Genomic DNA, 22,977 nt, shown 5'->3' with positions numbered 1-22,977 from the left:
AGGTTGGTGGTTCTAGCCCACCAGGGGCAAGATTCTATCATTGCAGGGGATTGGACTAGACGATCCTCGGGATCCCTTCCAACTCTACAGGTCTATGATTATATGAGGTCACTACTCTGCAACATGCAAAGCACATATTCTGCCACTTAGCTAGGGCCCCTGAAGCTTTCATGAAAGTGTGCTTGTTCTACCCAGGTCCACAATGCATCCAGCATGCAACTGCTGAGCTAGTATTCGCTGAAATGGAATATGGGCTCAACATTCACATATTCCTTAGGTGCCAAAACTGATGCTATAGAGCAGGGCTGGATGTGGCAGCCCTCAAGGCTCCGTTTTCTGGCCCTTAATACTTTCTCCAGGTCACACACCCTCTTCTCAGGCAATATCTGGTTCTTCCTGGCTGAAATGTGTCTTTGAATTGTGATGATGCCTCTTGCCTGTCTGGTTGGAGGACAGAGAAAGGTGTGTAGAAACTAGTCTATGTTTACAATGGTCAAATTCTTGCTCCTCCCACTTTTGCCCAGGCCCTACTCACCATGGACATGTGACACTTGCATGGTTGCCCAGAAGAGAATGTGGTCCTTGGATTGGAAAAAGCTTCTCACCCTTATTTTAGAGAATTCTTTCTCCCTAAACCCGGAGCCCATACAGACAGCCAAACTTTAATTCAGACTGAGCGCTCTCAGCCAGGACAGCTTGGCCATCTGTATCTCCTTACCAAATGAAGAGAAGGCTTTTATCATAACCAGGGGCTGATATGTGTGGCAAAATGGCCGTGAGCATGGGCTCCATAGGTGGAACTGACTGATGAGTTACTCAACCAAAGAACAGGTAAGCAAATAAGGCTACTAGCAGAAGAGTAAGCTTGGTTTTCCAATACACACAGTTTTACCTACATAAATATCCTTTTTTCTGTGATAAAAAGTTCAACAGTCGTAATACTATTCAAACACTGATTGGTCGTCAAGAAGAACAAAGCACCAACTCTACAAGGGAACCCAAAAAAGACAGAATTAGAGATACCAAGGCACAGATTAATTTCTGCAACAATCTACAATTAAAAAAAAAAAAATTGTGCAAAGAGCCTTACGTATTTTTGTGTGGATTTCTTCTAAAATATGCATCTCTGCAAGCAATTTCCCGATATAATTTAGTTTCGTACGTTATTTCTTCTAATATATCTTTGTGCACACTGTTTAGTCGGAGCAAAACTGAACTGCAGCTTTAGAACTGCACTGCAAAATTTGGAGAAGTGCAAATTTTGAAAGACAACCGTCCTTCAGTTGGCTTTCTGGTTTAGGTGCAGATTAGGTAGTTTCACAAGAAAATGCATAAAAAAACAAATTTCTCCCTCATCCTTAGATGGAGGAAACAAATTCTTTGAATTGGGTGACTCAGCTTTGCTAAAGATTTGTGAACTCTAGGAAGCCCTTCTCAGATAGAATCAGACAACACCAGACTTTTTCTAAAAGGGAAAAAAAGCCTTGGGTAGAGCTTGGGGAAATTACCTTCCCCTGTCCCATGGTTAAATAAAACTTTAAGCAAATATATTGGAGACTGCTGCATAAAATATGTCCTAAAGTAATTTGTTACCTAAACTTTTCTGCACATAAATACTAGCTGAAGATGATGCTACATTGCATTCTCTTTTTTTGAAGCGTTTACTCACCTATTTTGAATGCCAGTGGCATCATTTTTAACTCCAGCGAATACGGATCCTACTATTAGTCCCAGAAAAGTGGCAATACATATCTAGTGCGGGGAAAGAATATTTCATATTGAAAACATGCTGTCTTGGGCAGGGAGGAGTGAGGAGCAGAAGGAAACTTTTGAAAAATAGTGGACTTGGTGAAAGTATAATAACTGTTATCTATTAAGTTGCTCTCCTGCTGTGATGATGAACACTGCACTTTGTTAGGGAAGGATGTGTGTTGATATACCACACTGGTCATGCCTGGCAATACTAGTCCTAGAACATAGGGTTGTATCCAACTATGTATCCAGCTGAGCAGATCCACAGAAATCAGACCCAAGTTAATAAATCCCATTCGTTTCAATCAGTCTTTTCTAAGTACCGGTAAATGGTGGATACAAATCATACTTTGGCATAGGAGAAACCACAAAAGAAGAAGTAACCATATCACTGTAGGTAACTTATAAAAATGGGCTTTGGACCTTCACTGTAACATAGAACAGGGTTCCCAGACTGTGATCTGTAGACCACCAGTGGCCCACATTTCATTCACATGGCCCACAGCATGTCTATGGATTTGGGATTGAAAACAAGAGAAAGCACATCCACTGCATTAAATATTAATACTGGTTCTTTAACTGAATTTTATTCTTTCTTTTATTTCTTGAATTCTATGCAACCCCCCCCTTTGTAAAATAATGTTTGCTTTAAAATGCTATTAGAAATAATAACAACTTGAACGACTCAAATTGAATTTGAAAAGAAAACATTCTACTAAATGTTTACAAGGTAAAATCCAACAGAGATGTGTTTAAACTCTGCCAGATTTTGGAACAAACCAGGTATTGTTACACACATTTATAAAGGTAAAGGACCCCTGACAGTTAAGTCCAGTCGCAGACGCCTCTGGGGTTGCGGCACTCATTTCGCTTTACAGGCTGAGGGAGCTGGCGTTTGTCCGCAGGCAGTTTTTCCAGGTCATGTGGCCAGCATGACTAAGCCACTTCTGGCACAACGGAACACCGAAACCAGAGCAGTGCGCAGAAACGCCATTGACCTTCCCACCAGAGCGGTACCTATTTATCTACTTGCACTTTTTTGGCATGCTTTCAAACTGCTAGGTTGGCAGGAGCTGGGACCAAGCAACAGGAACTCAACCCGTCACGGGGATTCGAACTGCCAACCTTCTGATCGGCAAACCCAAGAAGCTCAGTGGTTTGGACCACAGCGCCACCCATGTCCCTTTAAACACATTTATACAGAGCAATAAAATTGCCCAGCCAATTTACACACACACACATGCACACATATATTTATTTGTATCTCTCTCTATATGAAATATACAGAGAGAAGGAGGGAGAGGACAATGATCAAACTGATTAAAAACTATGCTTTGCTTTCTTAAGAACAAGCAAAAGTGATGAAAATCTCAGCCAAGATGACGGTAACAGCCTGTTCAGTCGTGTTTAAGCAGGAGGGATTGCCTGAGCCTTAACACTAAAAGTGCACTTGATACATGGTACCGTAGTGCTAAGGACTTGTTGAAAGGACCAAATGTCAGGGATAATTCTACTGCTAAGCCAGTTGAAGTGGGAAACAAAGATCATATCAAGACCAATTTAAGAAGATTACCAAAAAAGAAAAAAAAGGCTTAATGAAATGTGGAGTCTTTTTAAGAATGCATTCAAAATCCATCCCTAATGAGGTTAGGGAGATAGAAATGATTGTGAGAAAAAAGTCAGGCCCATTAACCCTGGAAGATTATAGGTTCTTAAAATCCTAATTCTTGTCACAAGGTCAAGCTTTTACAAAGCAATTAATAGGGATCCCCATAATATCAACATACACACACAAAGCTTTTAACTTCACGGCCTCTGAACAGATGATTAGCAATCACTATGTATCTTTGAAAACCGCTGCAGAATTCTTGACAAATTTGCAGCAGAAGTGGAGGTCATAGTGAAAGGAATGGGCACACTGTCTGAGAGGAAAACTCAAAGAGCCCTTTGGACAGAATACCTGCTGGAACAGCAATACATTGTTGTTTGCTGCTTTCTACGGCTCTCTTCAGACATCATGACCCAGTGTTCAGAAAATCAATGAGGAGGACAGCAGGGACAACAATGTTAGCTCTGCCCATGCCTGTCCCTCATCATTTCTGTCACATTCAACTTGTGGATGTTTCTAGTACAGGCGTGTGCTTGAAATGTGCTTCCCAGGGGAAGAAGAGGACACATACGGTTCAGGTGTGATGGAGTGGTTGGATGCAGAGGAGCGGCAGGAGCCACCAGCTGGGGAACCCCCAAGGGAAGAAGGCTGGGAGCCCGGGCATTGGTGGTGGGACAACAATGAGTGGTCAGAGGGAGAAAAGGGAGCTGACTGGGAGGAGGAGTCGGAGTCGGAAGCCAAAGAGGTAACAGGGTTTAGTGAGCAGGAAGGGGCTGTGGCAGAGAGCAGTCCAGAACCAGAGGCAGAAGCAGAGGATGGAGGCCAAGAGGCAGAGATGAGGCAGGCTGCTGAAGAAGCCAGCGAGTCTCTCCCTCTGCTGTGACCAGCTCCCTTCTCCACTGGTCTCCCAGAACCCAGAGGTATGAAGAGGGCGGAGCCAAGACAGTCAAGACAAAGGAGTCTCAGAGGGCTTGGGAAGGAGCCAAGGGAGAAGGAGACTTAGAGAGCTATGGAAAGGTAGGGACCTTCAGTCCTCACAACTGCCTGCTTGGGGCAAGATCTGCTGGGAAGTGTTGCTGTGCTCACTAGGCCTGAACTATTTTGTTTCTTTGAATGGTTCACTTCACTGACACCATGTAAGTTATGTCTGACATCATCCCACAGTATATAAAATGTAATGATTCCTATAGCTCTTTGTTATTTAAATTAAATTCATTTGTAAATAGCCCGCATAGCTTCCTAGTAACATTGATCTCCCCCGCCAAAAAAGAGGTTAATTTGGGATACCTGGGCAGTGGAATTTTGTGGATTTCCAATCAGATTTTTGAATGTGCGTTTGGACACCCATTTGAGCTGATGAAGAAAGGGTGTGGTGTACGGAATTCCTTTATAAGCTGTCGTCTTCTTTTTATCGTCCGAAGATAGTGCATCGAGGTCTGCCATCATTTGTTTGTAGTAAGCACTTCTGGTAAAGCGTATGGCTAATCCTAATGCAATGCTGTCAGTGTCTTCCATGTCATTGTCTTCATCAATGGCTGTTTTGGATGATAATGAAAACTGAGGTTACTCCTTTGCAAATAAGCAACAGGTGCAAATTAAATCACAGTTTGTGTACTCTGAACTATCTTAGGTTGTGTACAGACTGACCATCTTGCAACAGATCCAAAGCTACTTCTGGGTGAACACTGAAATGCTACGTTTCACAGTCTACGGCTAGCAAAAATACTGCTGGTGGTAGTTCTATGCCCACACATCTTTCTATGGGCATAATTGTTTCCCCAGTCCCCCTGTTGCTAGCAGAGCTGCTCCACACAGGTGGAGAAGCACCTCTGCCCCAAACTGAAAGCACTCCAGCCAGAGGATCTGGACAGTTAGGAATACTCTCTAAGGCTGCATACATACCATACTTTTAAGGCACATTTAACATACATGACTTCCCCCAAAGAATCCTGGGAACTTCAGTTTGTTAAGGGAGATGAGAATCATAGCTCTGTGAGAGGTAAACTGTATGACCCACAATTTGTTGGGGGAAGTGATGTGCTTAAAATGTAATATAAATGAACAGTGTGCATGCAGCCCAATATTGTCTTAGGGTTGTGATTGATTAGACCAGAAGCTACTTAATCTGGTCTAGTAACTCTGCCAGTTCTATGGGTGGGGATGGGTGGGATTTTGACAAAAAAGTAGAACCTCCTATCACATTTTAGGGCCAAATGGATAAGTACTTTAAAAAAACCACAGAGAGAAGTGGTTTGGTGCTGATACACACAGATTCATCAAGGTACGGTAACTCTGAAGACTTTCAGAATACATACGTATAGTAATGATGGTCATTTTACTCATTCCAACAGCAGTTGAATCTTCATTAATGATGTCCAGAAAAAAATCAGCAGGGTTGTTATATGGTTCGCACAAATAACCTGTGAATAAAAGATGGTTTATTTTTACATAGCCGGCAGCTGAGGCAGCTTTAATGAAAACACATTTACAGGTAGTGATGGAACGAACTGTCACTTTTGGTTCTCTCAGTTTCTCATGTTTTCAGTCTTAAATTCAGTTCTCCACATTCTGCACTCTTCCATTGTCTCCCAAGACAGAGGGATGCCAACAAAACTAATGACCCATACTTAGGGGCCACTGCGGTCTCACTCACCAGACATAATGAACTGCAACCGCTGCCCACCCCTGGACTGGGTAAGCAGCCATTATGGCCCCTGCTTGGCTAATTCAACATGGGATCCTCCATTAGATTTTAACTCTTGCTGGATCCAGGAATTTGAAAAGACTCATGTTCAATTCTGGGTCTAAATTTAACATACCACATGAAAACTCACCAAGACCTTTGAAGTATGGAAGAGCATTTTCACACGGGCCATGATAAAGAAGTCTTCCAGCAGCAAGTAGCGTCAGGCTGTCAAACAATTTGTAAATAGAGTACCGGGGCTGATGGATTGAGAAAATTATTGTTCTCCCTTGTACCGCCATCCTGAATGCAACACAGGAAAGACCGTCAACTACTGTAATTACCTGTTGTTTTAATGTTCCAAACCATTCACAACACAAATGGACATAACTTTAGATAACAACACTGGGCTCTTGCATTAAGCAGCACTGTAAGCAAAATTATTACCAAAACTGATAGTCTTCTAACTCAACCCCTCTTCATTTACCCATATCCACTTAGCATGTCACACAACTCACAACATAACCATAATGTAAGTGCTGTCTTGTGGGATCGTACCAGAGTTGGAGGCATGGGGAAACTATTGCATAAGAAAGTGAATATAAAAGCTGTGACAAAAAACCAAAAAAAGGAATGCTGTCTTTAAAAATAATTGCCTTGTTGAAAAACAAACCAGGCCAAGGAACATCAGACTGTCAATATTCCAGCCATGGCACAGGTTTTCACCCACCCACCCCCGTCTGTCTGTCTCTTGCTTCAATCTAGAGAGTACATCATTAGCCATAAGGTGCAGTCTCCAAGAGTCTAGCACAATTTACTTTTTTAAGAGAAGCAGGACGGCATTGGCTGTGCTGGCATCCAGTCCAGTTGTCGGCTCATCTAAGAACAATACTGTAGGGTGTGTAATGAGCTCTAGTCCAATGCTGGTTCTTTTCCTCTCTCCCCCGGAAACTCCACGTATAAAATGGGTGCCAATCTAGGTACAGGAAATGAAGTTTCAAAATGAGGATCCTCAAAACTATGAAAATGTTTCAGTTAGCACACAGGAAAAATCTCTGGACCTCTCTCCCCCCCTCTAAGATTTCATCACCCCTATCTTTCAGGTACCTCTCTTACAACCAGCAGCTTTTTTAGGGCAGTTCCTCTCTTGGGGCTCTGAGCCAAGGGGGCACAAAATATGACACAACTATGACATAGTGCGCTTGAGAGTATGCACAGAACAGAAGGCAAGAGGGAGGTGGCGTGAAAATAAGAGATATTCAAGGGGGGTGTCAAATTTTGTCCTTACTCGGGGCACCATTTTACCAAAGTCCACTCTTGCTTATAACACCTCCATTTCCAAGCCACAGGTCTTTCTGGAACTCAACCCATAACTCTTTCTTTCTTTCTTTCTTTCTTTCTCTCTCTCTCTCTCTCTCTCTCTCTCTCTCCGCACTGCTGCTCAAACTCTGGTCAGAGGGAGGGTAGGGAAACTAGTTGCTGTTATAGACCAGTCAACCTTGGTATTATGTGTTTGATTTCAATGTAACCCACTCTGGGTCTTTTATCTTTGTACTCTATGCTACCTTCCAGCAAAAGCCTAAGGTTTTCTATACACACTCATCCTCTCTATCTTCCATCCATCCATCCAGGCAGGCAAGCCAGAGGCATGAGTATAGTTCAAAGACACATTCTAGCACTTGAGGAGGGCATGGTGCAGGACTGGTGAGAGTGTGTGGTCCAAAGAGGGGGCGTGGCCTGGGAGAGCCCCAAAGACCAGACAGAGCAATCTGCGGGGCTGCATTTGGTCACCAGGGCTGGGGCTTCCCATCTCCACAATGGGACAATGCCAAAGTGGTGAGGCTTCTCTCCCCAGCCCAGGGCTCCTCAGCTTACTCCAGTGACATAGAAGGGAGATGTGCTGCAATAGCTCCCGTGCTACCGGCATCCCATATGAAAGGGGCTGAGATAGTCTCATGATCAAGTAGCAAACAATGGGCACTTAGACTCCCTGCAGAGGTAGGTGGGGAGAATCATGGAATTGTAGAGTTGGGTCCCAAGAGTCATCCAGTCCAGCCCCCTGCAATGCAGGAATCGACTAAAGCCTCTATGGCAGATGGCCAGAAGGGCTGCATAATCTGCCAGTATTTATAACACAAGTTCTGACATTAACAATTAATGTTTGGTTGTATTAAATGCCACTATACAGATACCTTGGAGTCTGCAACTTTAGACAAATCCAGATCCTTGAGAACAGTTTCCACTCTCTCTTGCTTTTCCTTTTTGCTCATAGACAATGGTAGCCGAAGGGCCGCTGAGAACTCTAAATTTTCTCTGACTGTCAATGTTCCCATCACTATGTCATCCTTATTGATTAAAAAAAAGTTTTCAATTGAACATTATACTAGGTTTAATCACTACTGCACAATTGTTAATACAATGGTACCTCGGTTTACGAACTTAATCCATTCCTGAAGTCTGTTCTTTAACCAAATCCATTCTTAAACTGAGGCACGCTTTCCCTAATGAGGCCTCCCACCACCGGTGCCCTTCCACCATTCGGCTTCCGTTCGTAGACCGAGGTAAAGTTCACAAACACTACTTCTGGTTTTGCGGAGTTCATAAACTAAATAGCTTGTTAACAGGGCTGCTTGTAAAACGAGGTACCACTGTATGCATTAACGTAGTAAAGAAAGTGCTACTGTGCTGTGTCAAGAGAAGAGGCTGCTATTTTTTGTTTTATGTATTGATTGATCGCTAAAGGGCACTGAAGGTCAGTTGACATTACCAGAGCTGGCTGAAGTCGCCTGCTCAGAAGATGATTATTTAATGAGCATTGATGACAGGTGGCAAATAGCTATGGCCCTCTCCATATGTCCAGGTACAAGCTAGAATGAAACCAGTTGAGAAACAGCCAGTACAAGAGAAAACTCTAGCTTGGCAGCCTCCGCTATATGCCAGGGGTGGCTGAGCCTGCTGCCTGGTGGCTCACCCCCCATGCCCACTCACGATTCTCTGATTGAGCAGATGGGTGGGATCCATGGGTGGGATCCAGCAGGCGGGGTGGGTGGGGAATGCTGGCACGCAATGGTGCCCACCAGAGAAGGTGAGTGGATTTACATGATTAACAGTAATCATGCACAGAAAAGGAGACACTGATAGCACTGGCATCCTGCTATTGCACTGGCAGACAATCAACACATGAAGTATCATAAAAATCATTTGTCTAAATAGAATAATAGCTATCACACATGTACCGCGATAAAAGATCCACTACAGACTTTATTTACCTGAACTACATATCCGGAAATGCATTTAAAATTTGGAGGCAAAGGGAAGCCATTGATCAAAATGTCTCCTGTCAGGCCTTTAGGATTTTTCCTTGTAGCTAAAATGTCCAGGAGCCTATAAGGAAAACCAAAAGGACTCAAGAAAAGTTACTTGTGCCAACATCTGAAGATCATACTGTTGCAAACTTAAGAAGAGCCCTGCTGGATCACACCAAAAACATGTCTAGCCAGGTACACTAACTCTAGGGGGACAAGGTATCTTTTGCCCCCTCAATACTTGTTGGAAGGGAGTCGGGCCCCCTCAATGTTGAGGGGGCGGAGGAGGCTGACTGTGGAGCTGAGAGCAGCACAGCTTCAGTGGCCAGCTCCTCCAGAGTGCTCACCATTCTCCGGACAGTGTGACGTCACACATGTGATGTCACACATGCGAGTTACGCATCAGACCCCCTCAATCTTGGGGGCAATTTGGTGCCTCTTCTCATGCTAGCCGACCAGATGTGCTCAAGCAAGACATGAGCACAACCACACTCCCTACTCATGTTCCCCTGCAACTGGCATTCAAAGTCCTGCCATCTCCATTATTAGTCTAGCATTATCTTTTTATGAATTTGCTTAATCCCCTTTTAAAGCTATCCAAGTTGGGTTACCATCAATGCACCCTGTGGTTGAAAATTCCAGAGTTGAACTATGTGCTGTGTGCAGCAGATCTTCCTTTTATCTGCCCTGCATTTTCCAATATCCAGCCATGTTGGATAACCCAAGTTATGGTATTATAAGAGGAGGAAAAAACACTTCTTTTTACCCATTTTCTGCACACCATACTGAATCTTTTTACCTTGCACTCTTCTGGTTTTGACTGATGCCATTTTGTTCTGATCAAATATGCACGTTCATTGCAGAACCTCACTTACTGGTTGTGAATGTAAAAAAAAACCTGTAACAATGTTACGTTTAATATTATCAGAAAATAGATCTTTACCCGTATGTTAACACTTACGAAGATTTGCCGCAGCCTGTAGGTCCTAAGATTGCATTGAGACCAGGTTTCATGACACCACTGTAAACGAAAAGCAATTTGTCAGTAGTCAGTTGTTTAATGTGTAAAGCCATTCCAATAAAATGACATCTTTGATAAAATTGTTCACTTTTGCACAAAAATAAACTAGTTCTTTCTTCATAGTTTGAAAATGAGTACTTTCTTCATAATTTGAAAACTAAGCATCTTTCCCCCCACCCCTTTAAATATCAGTGTACAAGAGACAGAAAATGTTCTACAACAGGAAATATCCTGCAACTTTCATCAGCCTTAGCCAGCATGACCAACAGTCAGGGATGATGGGAGTTGCAATTTAGCAACATCTGGTAGGTGACAGGTTCCTTACTCCTTTTCTACAAGATTATGGGTTATATGCCATTAATATTCATCTTACATTTGGGTTTAGTTTCTCTATATGGGTTAGATCCAGATTGTCCCTATTCTTAACGGATGGGATCCTTTTGTTCATGGAGGGGCCTAAAAGGTTCCTAGCTAGGGACGATGGGAGTTGTAGTCCAAAAGCAGCTGCAGACCCAAGTTTGGGAAACCCTCTAGGCAGTGGTTTTTTCCCTGGGGGTACGCAGGGGGTACGCATACCCCTAAACATTTTGTGAATCTAAGTTTGGCCTAATTGAGGGGCAGTATTTCAATATGAGTAGGAAAATGAGAGTATCCCTAAACGTTTCTTTAGAAGAAGAAAAAAACCACTGCCTCTAGGTGAAACAAGCCTGGCCTCTGTAACAGAGAGAGAGATGGGTTCAGGAGGGCATCTCTTGACAATGAGTATTCCAGCTGCAGAGTAGAACGCACGTAAAACAATACCAGGGGCAGGAAAGGACTGGTAAGGAACATAGAATGCTGCCTCATACCACATGATACTGTGGATCCATTTGCTCAGTACAGTGGTACCTCGGGTTAAGAACTTAATTCATTCTGGAGGTCCGTTCTTAACCTGAAACTGTTCTTAACCTGAAGCACCACTTTAGCTAATGGGGCCTCCTGCTGCTGCCGCGCCGCCAGAGCACGATTTCTGTTCTCATCCTGAAGCTAAGTTCTTAACCCGAGGTACCATTTCTGGGTTAGCGGAGTCTGTAACCTGAAGCGTCTGTAACCTGAAGCATCTGTAACCTGAGGTACCACTGTATTGTCTATGTCGACTGGTAGTAGTAGCTCACTAGGGCTTCAGGTGGGGAATCTTTCCCAACCCTACCTGGAGATGCCAGGGTTTGAACCTGAAACCTTCTGAATGCAAAGTAGATGCTCTACCAATGAGCTGAAGCAACTTTCCCTCCAGTGAAGCCACTCCCCACCTTGCTTTCCGTACATGGAACAAGCAGGAATTGCACCCCAAAATAAGTAAGCAATGGCAATTAAGCATACCTGACATCCGTCAAGATATCTTTTTTAACCACTTTTCGAAAGCCGTAGTGGCCAGTCTTCAAATGCACTCTGTAGCTGATGTGATGAAAGGTCATTGTGCTTCCTTCAGCAAACCCGGATCCTAGAAAATTGATTTTCTTCTTCCGTAGGAAACCTGCATCTTCGTCATCACATATGCTTACATGCTTTTCAATTTGTCTGATTTTTGATGCAAATGCTGGTGATGGCAATAAACAAATGAGTGATCAGAAAAGTCACTGTAGGTTTGTAACAAACGAGGAACCAGTAGCAACAGGTAGCAGAAGTATAGCGTGAGCCCAATTCTAATCTAACACCACCAGCAATAAAAATTTTACGAAGGCAATTTAAAGGAAACAAAATGAGGGCAGGGCATCCAAGTTTTCTAAATTAATTTTCTGTTATACTCTCTCTATTTGTGTGGGCCGTGGGGATTTCCAAGGGCACTGGTTATCAGGGTTTGGCTTCCTTTGATAGAGAGGGCTTATGGTGTTTCTGTAATATTTGTTTAACTTAAGAAACACTGCCCCATCAGATCCCTAGAGAGGCGTTCCATCATCTTATGCCTTTCAGCCTTCTGGTAGCTGTCTGCCTCTCTATCTTGGCCTATGTTCACACCATACATTTAAAGCACCTGACTTTCCCCAAATAATCCTGGCAACTGCAGTTTGTTAAGCATGCTGGGAACTGTAGCTATGTGAGGTGGTAAACTACAGCTCCCATAATTATTTGGGGGCAGTCATGTGCTTTAAATGTATGGTGTATATGCAGACTCTGTCTCAAAAATGAAGTTGTCTCTTACAAACAACTTAAGATCCAGCTGTGCTTGGGGAGTGGGTGGGAGTGTGTCAATGTCCCTGAGCTCTGTTGGATTTCTCCATTCAGAATATTCTGGGGAATCTTCCAGTTATTTATGAGTGTCCAACTGATGCACAGGTGCCGAACCAGAAGTGAATTTAATAATTGCAAAAACGGCTCTAGAAGAGCCCAGAAATGGGAAAAAGGAGTGAAAACAGCGCCTATCTATCCCAGGAGCCTTGTAAGAGGAATCCTAGGAGCCCTTGCGCTGACCATTGAGGCCTGTGGAGTTTGAGAAGGTTTGTAGGGAACAATTGTGGTGGAGTTTGGCATTGGGTAAGCACTGCTGGCTTTTTAAAGGGTTTACAGAGGTTTCAAGGGTGTGTTTGCAGGTTTTTCCAATGGTGCTTCAAATATACACAATTTCACTGGCGCGTACAGTGCCTCGAAACATAACCCCTGTGTAAATTAGTTTTGTATTTGGGAAAATATAGTTCTTCCTACAGGCACAGAATTCATTGCTATTATCATTGCTCTGTGGACTATGGCTGCATGGATATCATGAGCACCTGCTGAATCTTGTCGGCAATTTCTGCCCTCTGTACAATCCTTTAATTTTATTCTTTTAAATTCTTTAGGGAGCTATGTATTTCCCACTTCACAACGCCCACACAGGAATGCACATTTACCCAGATCTTTAAAACGATGGCTAAAGGAAATAACTAGGTTGCCCATTTATCCCACAGCAAAGCTGGCACCAGTGTGCAAAACACCCATTTCCATTTTGCAACTGTGTTCCCCTCATGCATTTAATAGAGAGAGAATGACAGGGATTTGGAGCAACAAATGCAACTTAAATTGTTTGTGTTTTGTTAGCCAACTTATGTACTCTGGAATAGAAACATTTTGACAAAATAAACAACCCGAGCCAGTTGTAGCTATTAAAAATGCAAAATAAGAACCGAAAAAGACCTGTGCAACCAGTCACCACAGAGCACCTCCTAAAGGCACACCCTTGACAGCATCACCCTAAGTGCACAATTATTTGGGGCGTAGTTATGAGAAAATACAAACATATATAATTGTCTCTCCCTCTGAGGTGAGCATGTGTTTTTAGGAAACATCTTACATGCAAATGATCTTATTGCACACTGCCACTATAGTTTTAATGCATCGGCAGTTTATAAATGGTCTTAATTTTAGTTTTTAAAGCTACAACGAGCAGAGAAGTGCCATGGTTAGAATTTATGCCCCCCCTTATTTTTTTTCTTCAAACACCAGAGCCCTTCTTCTGCCCACCCACCCCAAGCAGTGGCGGAGCTTCATGCTCCAGCACCGGGGGGGGGGGGGAGGCGGAGAGCGGGGGGGCTGGCTGCCCGCAGGGGCGTGGTGCGCATCTTGGGGGCGTGGCGCCCAGCGCGGGGGGGGGGGCAACTGCGATGGCACCCTGCTGGGATCACGCTGCCAGGGGTGGTGCGCTCCCCCCCCCGCACTCCTCTTCCTCCGCCAGTGACCCCAAGTTCTGGATTCAGGGTGCATGTAGCATCCCAAAAACCAAAACATCTGAATGTTTTATTCAGTGCTTTTTTCCCTTTAAAAATGTTTAGGGATACTCTCATTTTGGTACTCATATTGAAATACTGCCCCTCAATGAGGCCAAGCAAAACATTCACAAAATGTTTAGGGGTATGCCCCATCATTATGTTTTTTATGTGTTGGAAAGCCGCCCAGAGTGACTGGGGCAACACAGTGAGATGGGCAGGGTATTATACCCATCACCATCATCAGGCCTAGAGGCATTTCAGAGCCACTGAACCTGCCTTGTCCCACCCTCCAGTCACCTGCTTCTCAATTTGTATTGTATTCTTTTATGCACTGTGGCTTGCCGTTGTTTTATCGATTGTAGTTTAGAAACTATTGTCCTTCTTAAGTGGATTTCTGTTACTTTTTATACACTGATATTTAATATTATTCTATATTATTTGATGTAGGTTGCGCATTTTAAAGTTATGTTTTATTGTCACGTTTTTGTATTGCATTAGATTGTTATAAGGCGTACATTCTTTGTTTCTTCAGCTTGTAAACCCCCTAGGGTATTGTAAGATAGAAAGATGGTATACAAATTAAAAGTGGTGGTGGTGATGGTGATGATGATGAACGAGATTTGGAAATTCAACCCATTTTGAAGAGCGCCCTTTTGCTGTTTTCCTGAGGGATTCCACCCAACCCCAACCCCACCCCTCATGAAGATTCACTTTTCCCCCTCAAAACCACGGGATTACTAGAGGGCAGCCTCCCCTCAACTCACACACTTCCCCTCTTTTTCAAAACCTTTTCCAGCCACACCCTCCGTCCCTTTTTGTTTTGTTTTGTTTTGTTACCCATTCATGAAGGCGCCGGGGCGGGCGAAGTGCCGCGCATGCGCTAGCAGCAGTCCCTCCACTCCGACGGGCCGAAGGGGGCCCAGGTGAGCGCCTCGGCAGGTGAAGGCGGCAGAAAGAGAGAGCGCGCGCGCTGAGGTCCCGCTCCGGCTTCTTCTTCTCCCTTCCCCATCTCACCGCAAGCCAGGAAATAACGGCTCCGCCGGGGACGTTCCATCGCGGCCCATTCGCCCTCCCTCCACCGCGCGGCGGCGGCGGTGGCGTGTGTGGCCCGAGCGTGGGAGGAGGCAAAATGGGGGGGGGGAATAGACGTCATGGACGGGGGGGATTAAGCTAGGATTTATGTTGGGGGGGGCAGGCTTCATGTTGGGGGTTGGGTGGGCAGAATCTCAATTAAGTTTTTTTAAAAATTGATTTACTTGATTGGGAGGCAGCCCCTCCCCCTTGGCTACACCAGTGGGAGGGGGGGCTCCTGTTTCTGGGTTATATGGGCTGCCCCCGCCCCCATGGGACAAGGTGAGGCGACAGGATCCCCAGGGTCAGCAGGATCTTTTTACAGTGGTACGTCAGGTTGCAGTTCATGAACCCAAGTCATCACCATTTGCCTTTCTAGGCGGTTTAAATATGTCAATGACCCCTCTGGCTATACAAATGAATATTCTTTTTTATGTGTCCATCTCTGAAAGAGCAAATCCAAGCGCTGGAAACACAAACCATTGTCCACGTAAGCTGTGGGAAGGAGCACTCACTGGCTGTTCGCAACAACGGGAGAGTTTTCTCGTGGGGAGCTGGAGCTTTTGGACAGCTGGGCACTGGAGAATTAAAAGAGCGTCTGATTCCAAAGTAAGCAGCAAATACAGTGGTACCTCGGGTTACAGACGCTTCAGGTTACAGACTCCGCTAACCCAGAAATAGTGCTTCAGGTTACGAACTTTGCTTCAGGATGAGAACAGAAATCGTGCTCCGGCGGCACAGCGGCAGCGGGAGGCCCCATTAGCTAAAGTGGTACCTCAGGTTAAGAACAGTTTCAGGTTAAGAATGGACCTCCAGAACAAATTAAGTTCTTAACCCGAGGTACCACTGTGTTTTCTGCATTTATATCCCCACCATTTTTCTCCATGCAGCTCCAAGGGGACTTGCCTAGTTCTCCTGCCCATCATTTAATCCCCACAACAATCCTGTGAGGCAGGCTAGGCTGAGAGGTAGTGGCTAGCCCTCAAGGTCAGCTTCAAGGTTGAGTGGGGAATCGAACCTTCGTCTCCCAAGTCCAAGTTCAATGCTGTAACCACTGTACCACCACTGCCTCCCCCTCCTTCTTTGTTTCTGGTTTAGATCTTCACTCACCCTTTCTTCTCCCGTGAGGTGGGAACCTGTGGGGGGGGGTATTTTGTGGTTTGCCTCAGGCACCAAAATGGCTTGTGCCAGCTCTGCCCCACCCCCACCGTGTATTCTTCTTTTTCACAATTAACACAATTAGTTATTATTTATTGAGTTTATTTATTTTATCCGAAAAGAGGAAAGATCAAAAGAATATGATATCCAGCAGTGTCAATTAGGTATGTTACTGCAGCATTAATTAAAATGTGTTCCGTTTGCTCTCACAGTACATAAAGAGAGAGTTAAGCTACAGGGAACCAGGCAGAGGGCCTTCTCGGTAGTGGCGCCCGCCCTGTGGAACGCCCTCCCATCAGATGTCAAAGAGATAAACAACTGTCTGACCTTTAGAAGGCATCTGAAGGCAGCCCTGTTTAGGGAAGTTTTTAATGTGTGACATTTTAATGTATTTTTAATCTTTATTGAAAGCCACCCAGAGTGGGCGGGGTACAAATAATAAATTATTATTATTATTATTATTATTATTATATCTATATCTTTATCTATCTATCTATCTATCCATGCTAAACCAAGGACAGAATCAGTCAGCACATAGAAGCTAACACTACAAGACGACCTCCAGTCAGGCTTACATGGTGGTGACTGCTCTTTAAATGGTACTTCAAAATGTGGTAAACCCAACCTGGTGCTTTTTGGTAGTACTCTTGCTCATTTTGATGAGTGGGAAGCCCTGAACTTCCACCTAAATGGCCAGAGCTTGCAACACCACTGATTTAGGGAGCAGCAGTTTGCAGTCATTCACTGGTCTTTAGCTGGTGGGTCAGGACCAGCTACTGGGTCATACATAGCCTGATCCAAGGTGGGTCGCAACAGGAGCACTTACCACCATATATGGTTTAAGATTAAAAAATGGGTCCCCAAACGCATGTATGTGTAAAAGGTGGGTCCTGTGTCTGAAAAGGCTGAAGCCAAAACACATTCACTGCATCTGATATTATTTGTTTGTTTATTTTCAGGGTACCTACAGAAACAAAATGCTGTACAAGTGTAAGATGACAGTCTGCCCTTGTTCCCTAAGGCCCACACTCATCAGCACACAGCAGAGATGAAAGTAGATTGAGGGTGAGTTGAAGTGATAAAGCTGTGAGCCATTCAGGGTCCAACTCAGCTCATGAGGTTCTGCCCCCTAACCTAAACTCAGAATGGGACAAAGAGTCTACATAACAGAAAGGAAATATTTAACATTTTTTAAAAAATCATTAACCATAATACTGGGTATCTGTAACCGATTGCACTTCAAGGAACACGATCCTTTTCATAAAGTGTATAATAAGCAGTTATTTTTCAACTATTTAGTTACAATTCGTATGCAAAACTTTCCCATTCATAGGATGCCCTAAATAAAAGCATTTCTAAATTAAATTTGAGATATGCTAATTTCTTGACTAGCTCCTATTTGGGGCAGGGGGGGGGGGAGAAAGAAGATATTTCACAAACTACATGCAATGAAATAATAGCTTGAATTCTGATTTAAATGAAAGTGGGCAAACTGATTCCAAACACTGTGGATGGGAAGCCATTGGGGGGGGGGCGTAACCTGCAGTGATGAAAATAAGGAGCATCCTTTGTCCCAGCTCCCTGCCCCACTTAATCTCTACACACATTCACCCCATCTCCCAAAGCTGCTTTTCTTTTTTAAAAAATGAAGCAAACCTTGTTGAGATCCTAGTATATGCTGCTTTGCGTATCTGATACACTGGCTTAATGGGTTTTCACATGACACTCTAGCTCACGTTCAATAAATGCATGAAGTCCTCCACCCCAAAGTCAATGTTTTGTGCAGTGTCTGAAAAGGAAGGTCTCTGTGTGTATTTGTGTGCAACAGTATGCATGACAGCCTCTCCTTTCCAAACACCATGCCAAGTGCATGGACACCAGGGGGACAGGGCCTGAAAGGGGGTGGGGGGGTGAGACTTCAATCCTGTTCTTTCCTCCTTCCATTCATGCACCGAACATAAGGGAAGTTTTATGGGTATAATGCTAATCTGTGTGACATGCTCCAAACACACCAAAAGTGCTATTAAAGCAGTAGCAGAAGTTGTATTCCAAAACCCAAGTTTCTTCCTAAGTTGAATCTGTTTGCCTTTACACACTTCAAAATGTGAGGGCAAACCTCTCAAAAACTGTTCTAATAAATATTCTTCCTTCCAAACTTAAACACTTTATATCCTATTGGTTTCTGTTGGAGAATTAAACACATGATGAACTCTCTCCCACTGAAATTTACAGAGCTTACAAGTCAGTCTTGATTGGATCAGGCTAGTTGAAAATAACTGTTCAGGCATTTGCCTGCTTGCAGTTGGAAGTGCCACTAAATAAGTATAGCAATATTGAAAGAGAATATTTTGGTGCACTACAAATGCAGACGTTTGGCAATGTTTTTCTCCATTATGTGTTCTAAGAAAGAAATAAGACTGCCAGCAGAAGAGAATAGTCATGCCTTTAGCTCTGCTACTTATGACACCCCCAGGGCAGCCTGGATCATAGATCTGTTTTCCAAGCTGTTGCTTTTTAAGAGAACTTTTTCATGAAACGCAGCTTCATGTATGAAATCGTAAGGAAAGTTACGGTCATGCAAGCAAGTGCAACATGGTTCTGCCACAGGCCCCATGCAGTTGGTTCGATCCCTTGGCTTTTGAGATACTGTTCTCCAGTGCACCTACAAAGAAGTACAAATAGAGGTTTTGAGAATTAGTCCTAGAATTGCAACGTGTTAAAAGTGTTCCCCTCTCAGACTCCAGAAGTAGCGAGCGACTTTACAGCTTAGCACAGAAAGAGCACGTAGCCCTTTCCCAATGGTAAAGGTAAAGGTAAAGGGACCCCTGACCATTAGGTCCAGTCGTGACCGACTCGGGGGTTGCGGTGCTCATCTCGCTCTATAGGCCGAGGGAGCCGGCGTACAGTTAAGTGGCCAGCATGACTAAGCCGCTTCTGGCAAACCAGAGCAGCACACGGAAACGCCGTTTACCTTCCCGCCGGAGCGGTAACTATTTATCTACTTGCACTTTGACGTGCTTTCGAACTGCTAGGTTGGCAGGAGGAGGGACTGAGCAACAGGAGCTCACCCCGCCGCAGGGATTCAAACCGCCGACCTTCTGATCGGCAAGTCCTAGGCTCTGTGGTTTAACCCACAGCGCCACCCTAGAAGGCCCCAGTTTCAGTCCTGGGCATCTACTATAGTGGAGCAGGAAAAGATTCCCTATCTTAAACTGAAGAGCCACTGCCATCAGTGTAGACAGCGCTGAGCTAGCTGGACCACTGGTCTGATTCATTATAAAACAGGGATAGCTAAGCTTTTTGGCCTAAGGGTGCATCTATCCTTAGTCAATGCTCTGGGGACCACATGGCAACAGTAGGTTGGGCTAAGAATGAAGGTAGACACCACACAGAATACAACCTCCATCCTCATCTGGTCAGCTGAAGAGGAGGGATACTGACCCCTCTGCACTCCACGGCTGATCGGTCTGATACCCAAGGAATAGGCAATTTGCCTTCCCATCAGGGTACAGTGGTACCTCGGATTAAGTACTTAATTCGTTCTGGAGGTCCGTTCTTAACCTGAAACTGTTCTTAACCTGAAGCACCACTTTAGCTAATGGTGCCTCCCGCTGCTGCCATGCTGCTGGAGCACGATTTCTGTTCTCATCCTGAAGCAAAGTTCTTAACCTGAGGTAATATTTCTGGGTTAGCGGAGTCTGTAATCTGAAGCGTATGTAACCCGAAGTACCACTGTACTGGGTTTGGCAGATTTAAAAACTTCTCCACCTAACCCCAGTGATGTATAATTTTAACTTCTTTTTTGACATTACTGCAAAATTAGTTGGATCATTTGGGGGAAGGGATCTGCTTGGGCAGTGGTGGTGAGACCACATCAGCCCCACCCACCCCCCAGGTATAAATCAACTTCCTATGTTCCATCGGGCCATCCAGCATGACCGAGATTAAATTCAGGACAGAAAAGTTTACAGACTATGCATGGGTTTTCCATATGCCTACGAGTGGGCAGTAAGCATGATCCTGGTTTCATGGTTATGAATTAACTTGCAATTAAGACAGCTGTTTTTTGTATGTACTTAATGAAATAAGATGTATACAGTGTAGTGAAATGTCCCTCTGACCTGATTTGGCTCAGGGGTTTCCAGAATTCCTCATTTAAAGGGATTAGGCTAAAACCATTCATAGTACCACTGCTTTAATAAATAGTGTAGTGTCAAAACAGTAACATAGCAATTTCTTTCTAATGCCTTTCTTCCTCCAGGAGGCATCCAAAACAGTGACCATTTTTTGAGGGGACAGGGAAGCAAATGAAACCCAGGGCTCACCTAGGTCCATTCACATTGCATTAAACTATGGTTCAGTATGTCTGAATGCAGTCGTCATATTAATGTGAACAGTACTCTTGTGGGGGTTTGTAGGTGCCTCCTGCTAAGTGGGTTAGATCTAGCTAGAATGAAAATATATTTTACTTACATCTGTAATTTGCTGAGATCTGTACAGTTAGAATTGCTCCAATTTTCATTCATGCTTACGTTGCAGAAATTGAGATCAGCAAGTTCATTAACCTGCAGTGCCTTTGAAAGTAAAAAGAAAAAATGATATAAAGGCATAGTAACAGCAAGAGAGTTGTTGCAGCGTAGTTTCATGTAAAAATGTTGTAGTGTGCAGACTATTCTTTTCTAGCTAGTATAGGATAGAAAATGAGCTGTGAGTTTGTTTTGCTGATTTAGTCCTCACTTCCACTATGACATTTGTTGGGTGATATCAGACAAGCCATTATCATTCAACATTCCCTCTTCCATTTGCAATATGGGAGTAATATTGTTGTAAGGAACACAAAGGTTGTATGTGAAATGCTCTGAGCATTTGGGGAAAGTGTCATATATATTTGCACGTTCATTATTATTTACAACCACATAATGGGGGTAAGGTTTATTTGAAATTGGTGGCTCCCAGACTGTAGACTTTTTTGTGGTGGTGAGCATAAAGGAAGCTATTCTTCAGCCCAGATTACTACAGCTGGAACAGCTCAATCGGTAGATCACGGGGCTCTTAATTTCAGGGTCGTGGGTTCAAGCCCCACATTGGGCAAAAGAATATTTTGCATTGCAGAGGGTTGGAGTAGATGACCCTTGCGGTCCCTTTCAACTCTCTTGATTCTATGATTCTAAGTGACTTAGTATGCAAATGTTCCAGCAATCCATGAAGTGCTTCAGCCCAGGTCGACTTTAGGGGCAGCTGTTAACCGAGGCATTGCAGACGGCATCAGGATTACGTTGAAAGTGATATGTCCTTTTGCTTTCAGTGGATCTTACAACACAATTCTATGCATGTTTATTCAGGAGTATGACCTACATTCAGTGGGTAGACTCTCCAGCAAGTATGTTTACGGCTGTAACCTTAGTCACAACTCACTTTAGCTGGATTGAGGGCAAAGCCTGTAAAACTATATATATATATATATGCCTGTAATTATGCAGCAGAATTTCCAAGCGCTTGAGCTGATTAGTTTGTCTTTCACCAAGGCTCCATTATAGGTAAAATAGTTACTTTTGGGGGGGAAATGATTTTTGCATGAAGCACTTACTGTCATCCCATATCGAGGTATACTGAAGTATTGGAGCCAGGCAAGCCAAGGCAGTATACTGGTGAGATTTACCAACAACCCAGAGAAAATCTGCAGACAAAACCATAATTAAAAATTTAATCCGATGACGCTTTGTAGTCAACAATCTGGATTTACATAATAAAGAATTAATGAGCCATTTTGTTACAAGGAGTGAGATGCAACATAGCCAGACAATGGAAAGACCTTGTACAATTGGTACAAAACTGTTTGGGAATCCGCCCTTCTTTTGAAAGATTTAACAAATAAACTGCGGTTGACACACGGACAGATCAAGAAGGATGGCTTTACTCCGGTGTGGTTTAATTTCATAACATATGCCAGTACAGTGGTACCTCGGTTTACAAACTTAATCCGTTCTGGAAGTCCATTCTTAAACCAAAATGGTTCTTAAACTGAGGCGCGCTTTCCCTAATGAGGCCTCAGATTCTGTTCTTGGACCGAGGTAGAGTTTGCAAACCGGGACACTACTTCCGGTATTGCAGAGTTCGTAACCAAATCATTCGTAAACAGGACTGTTCTTAAATCGAGGTACGACTGTATTCCAGAAAACGAACCATCCCAGCAAACCATCCCCGAACCATCCTAGCATTTGGCTCAATCTGATTGATCTAAATTTAAACATAAAGTATTAGCTTCACTTTGAAACCCCCTCTCACGTCCATCAATTTACCAACACTTTCTATTGTTTCATAGGTAACGTAAGAGTTAAAATGACCATTACTCATACTTAATCTAAGCACAACCACAAGGGCTCCTGATTAGGCGTTTAGTTATGTGATGTTGAATGTTATCTGTTAACTCTGTTTTATCCTGTTTCCCCACTGTCTTTGTTTAAACCAATTCAGGAACCAAGAACTTACACGCTGATCACTAATAATGAACCCTATGTTGTAGATCGTACTGCAAATTTATTATGCTAATTTTGTGATAGACAAATGACATGAGAAAACTTGGTCTGTTTATTTGTACTGTTTACTATTCCTGTGGTCCTTGTTTATAAAACTCAATAAAAAGCGATTCCGGCAAAAAA

The 22,977-nt window shown here is 43.7% G+C and overlaps 2 protein-coding genes and 1 long non-coding RNA gene across 10 annotated transcripts in view; 1 reads left to right on the top strand and 2 right to left on the bottom strand.

Annotated features, from left to right (window-relative positions):
- Window positions 1–15,178, bottom strand: part of LOC308485239 (broad substrate specificity ATP-binding cassette transporter ABCG2-like) — a 23,416-nt gene extending 8,238 nt beyond the window's left edge. The window contains exons 1-11 of one of the 3 annotated variants that reach the window (XM_081020807.1): window positions 15,104–15,178; window positions 11,730–11,946; window positions 10,311–10,370; window positions 9,314–9,428; window positions 8,237–8,389; window positions 6,863–7,020; window positions 6,196–6,347; window positions 5,677–5,781; window positions 4,649–4,896; window positions 1,670–1,752; window positions 897–986 (exon numbers count right to left, since the gene is read on the bottom strand). In XM_081020807.1, coding sequence (XP_080876933.1) covers window positions 897–986; window positions 1,670–1,752; window positions 4,649–4,896; window positions 5,677–5,781; window positions 6,196–6,347; window positions 6,863–7,020; window positions 8,237–8,389; window positions 9,314–9,428; window positions 10,311–10,370; window positions 11,730–11,946; window positions 15,104–15,143 — 1,421 coding nt within the window. In that variant the 5' untranslated portion in view covers window positions 15,144–15,178. The other 2 variants (XM_081020808.1, XM_081020809.1) reach the window with 2 other exon arrangements.
- Window positions 14,938–22,977, top strand: LOC308485440. 3 transcript variants are annotated; one of them, XR_013990494.1, is made up of 4 exons: window positions 14,938–15,012; window positions 15,613–15,769; window positions 17,278–17,393; window positions 21,865–22,977. It is a non-coding gene; the product is annotated as an uncharacterized lncRNA (long non-coding RNA). The 3 variants fall into 3 exon arrangements; XR_013990495.1 differs by having other exon boundaries at window positions 14,983–15,028; XR_013990496.1 differs by lacking the exon at window positions 14,938–15,012 and adding an exon at window positions 15,283–15,487.
- LOC308485245 (broad substrate specificity ATP-binding cassette transporter ABCG2-like) overlaps window positions 18,565–22,977 on the bottom strand; it is a 31,635-nt gene continuing 27,222 nt past the window's right edge. For all 4 annotated transcript variants that reach the window (XM_081020828.1, XM_081020831.1, XM_081020830.1 and 1 more), the window contains 3 exons: window positions 21,906–21,995; window positions 20,792–20,892; window positions 18,565–18,980 (listed from right to left, as the gene is read on the bottom strand). In XM_081020828.1, the coding sequence (XP_080876954.1) occupies window positions 18,833–18,980; window positions 20,792–20,892; window positions 21,906–21,995 (339 nt within the window). In that variant the 3' untranslated portion in view covers window positions 18,565–18,832. The remainder of the gene's footprint in view (window positions 18,981–20,791; window positions 20,893–21,905; window positions 21,996–22,977) is intronic.

The sequence above is a fragment of the Podarcis pityusensis genome, assembly GCF_964106645.2.
Source record: "Podarcis pityusensis genome assembly, chromosome: 9".
NCBI classification, from domain to species: domain Eukaryota; kingdom Metazoa; phylum Chordata; class Lepidosauria; order Squamata; family Lacertidae; genus Podarcis; species Podarcis pityusensis.
This window is presented reverse-complemented; position numbering and strand designations above follow the sequence as displayed.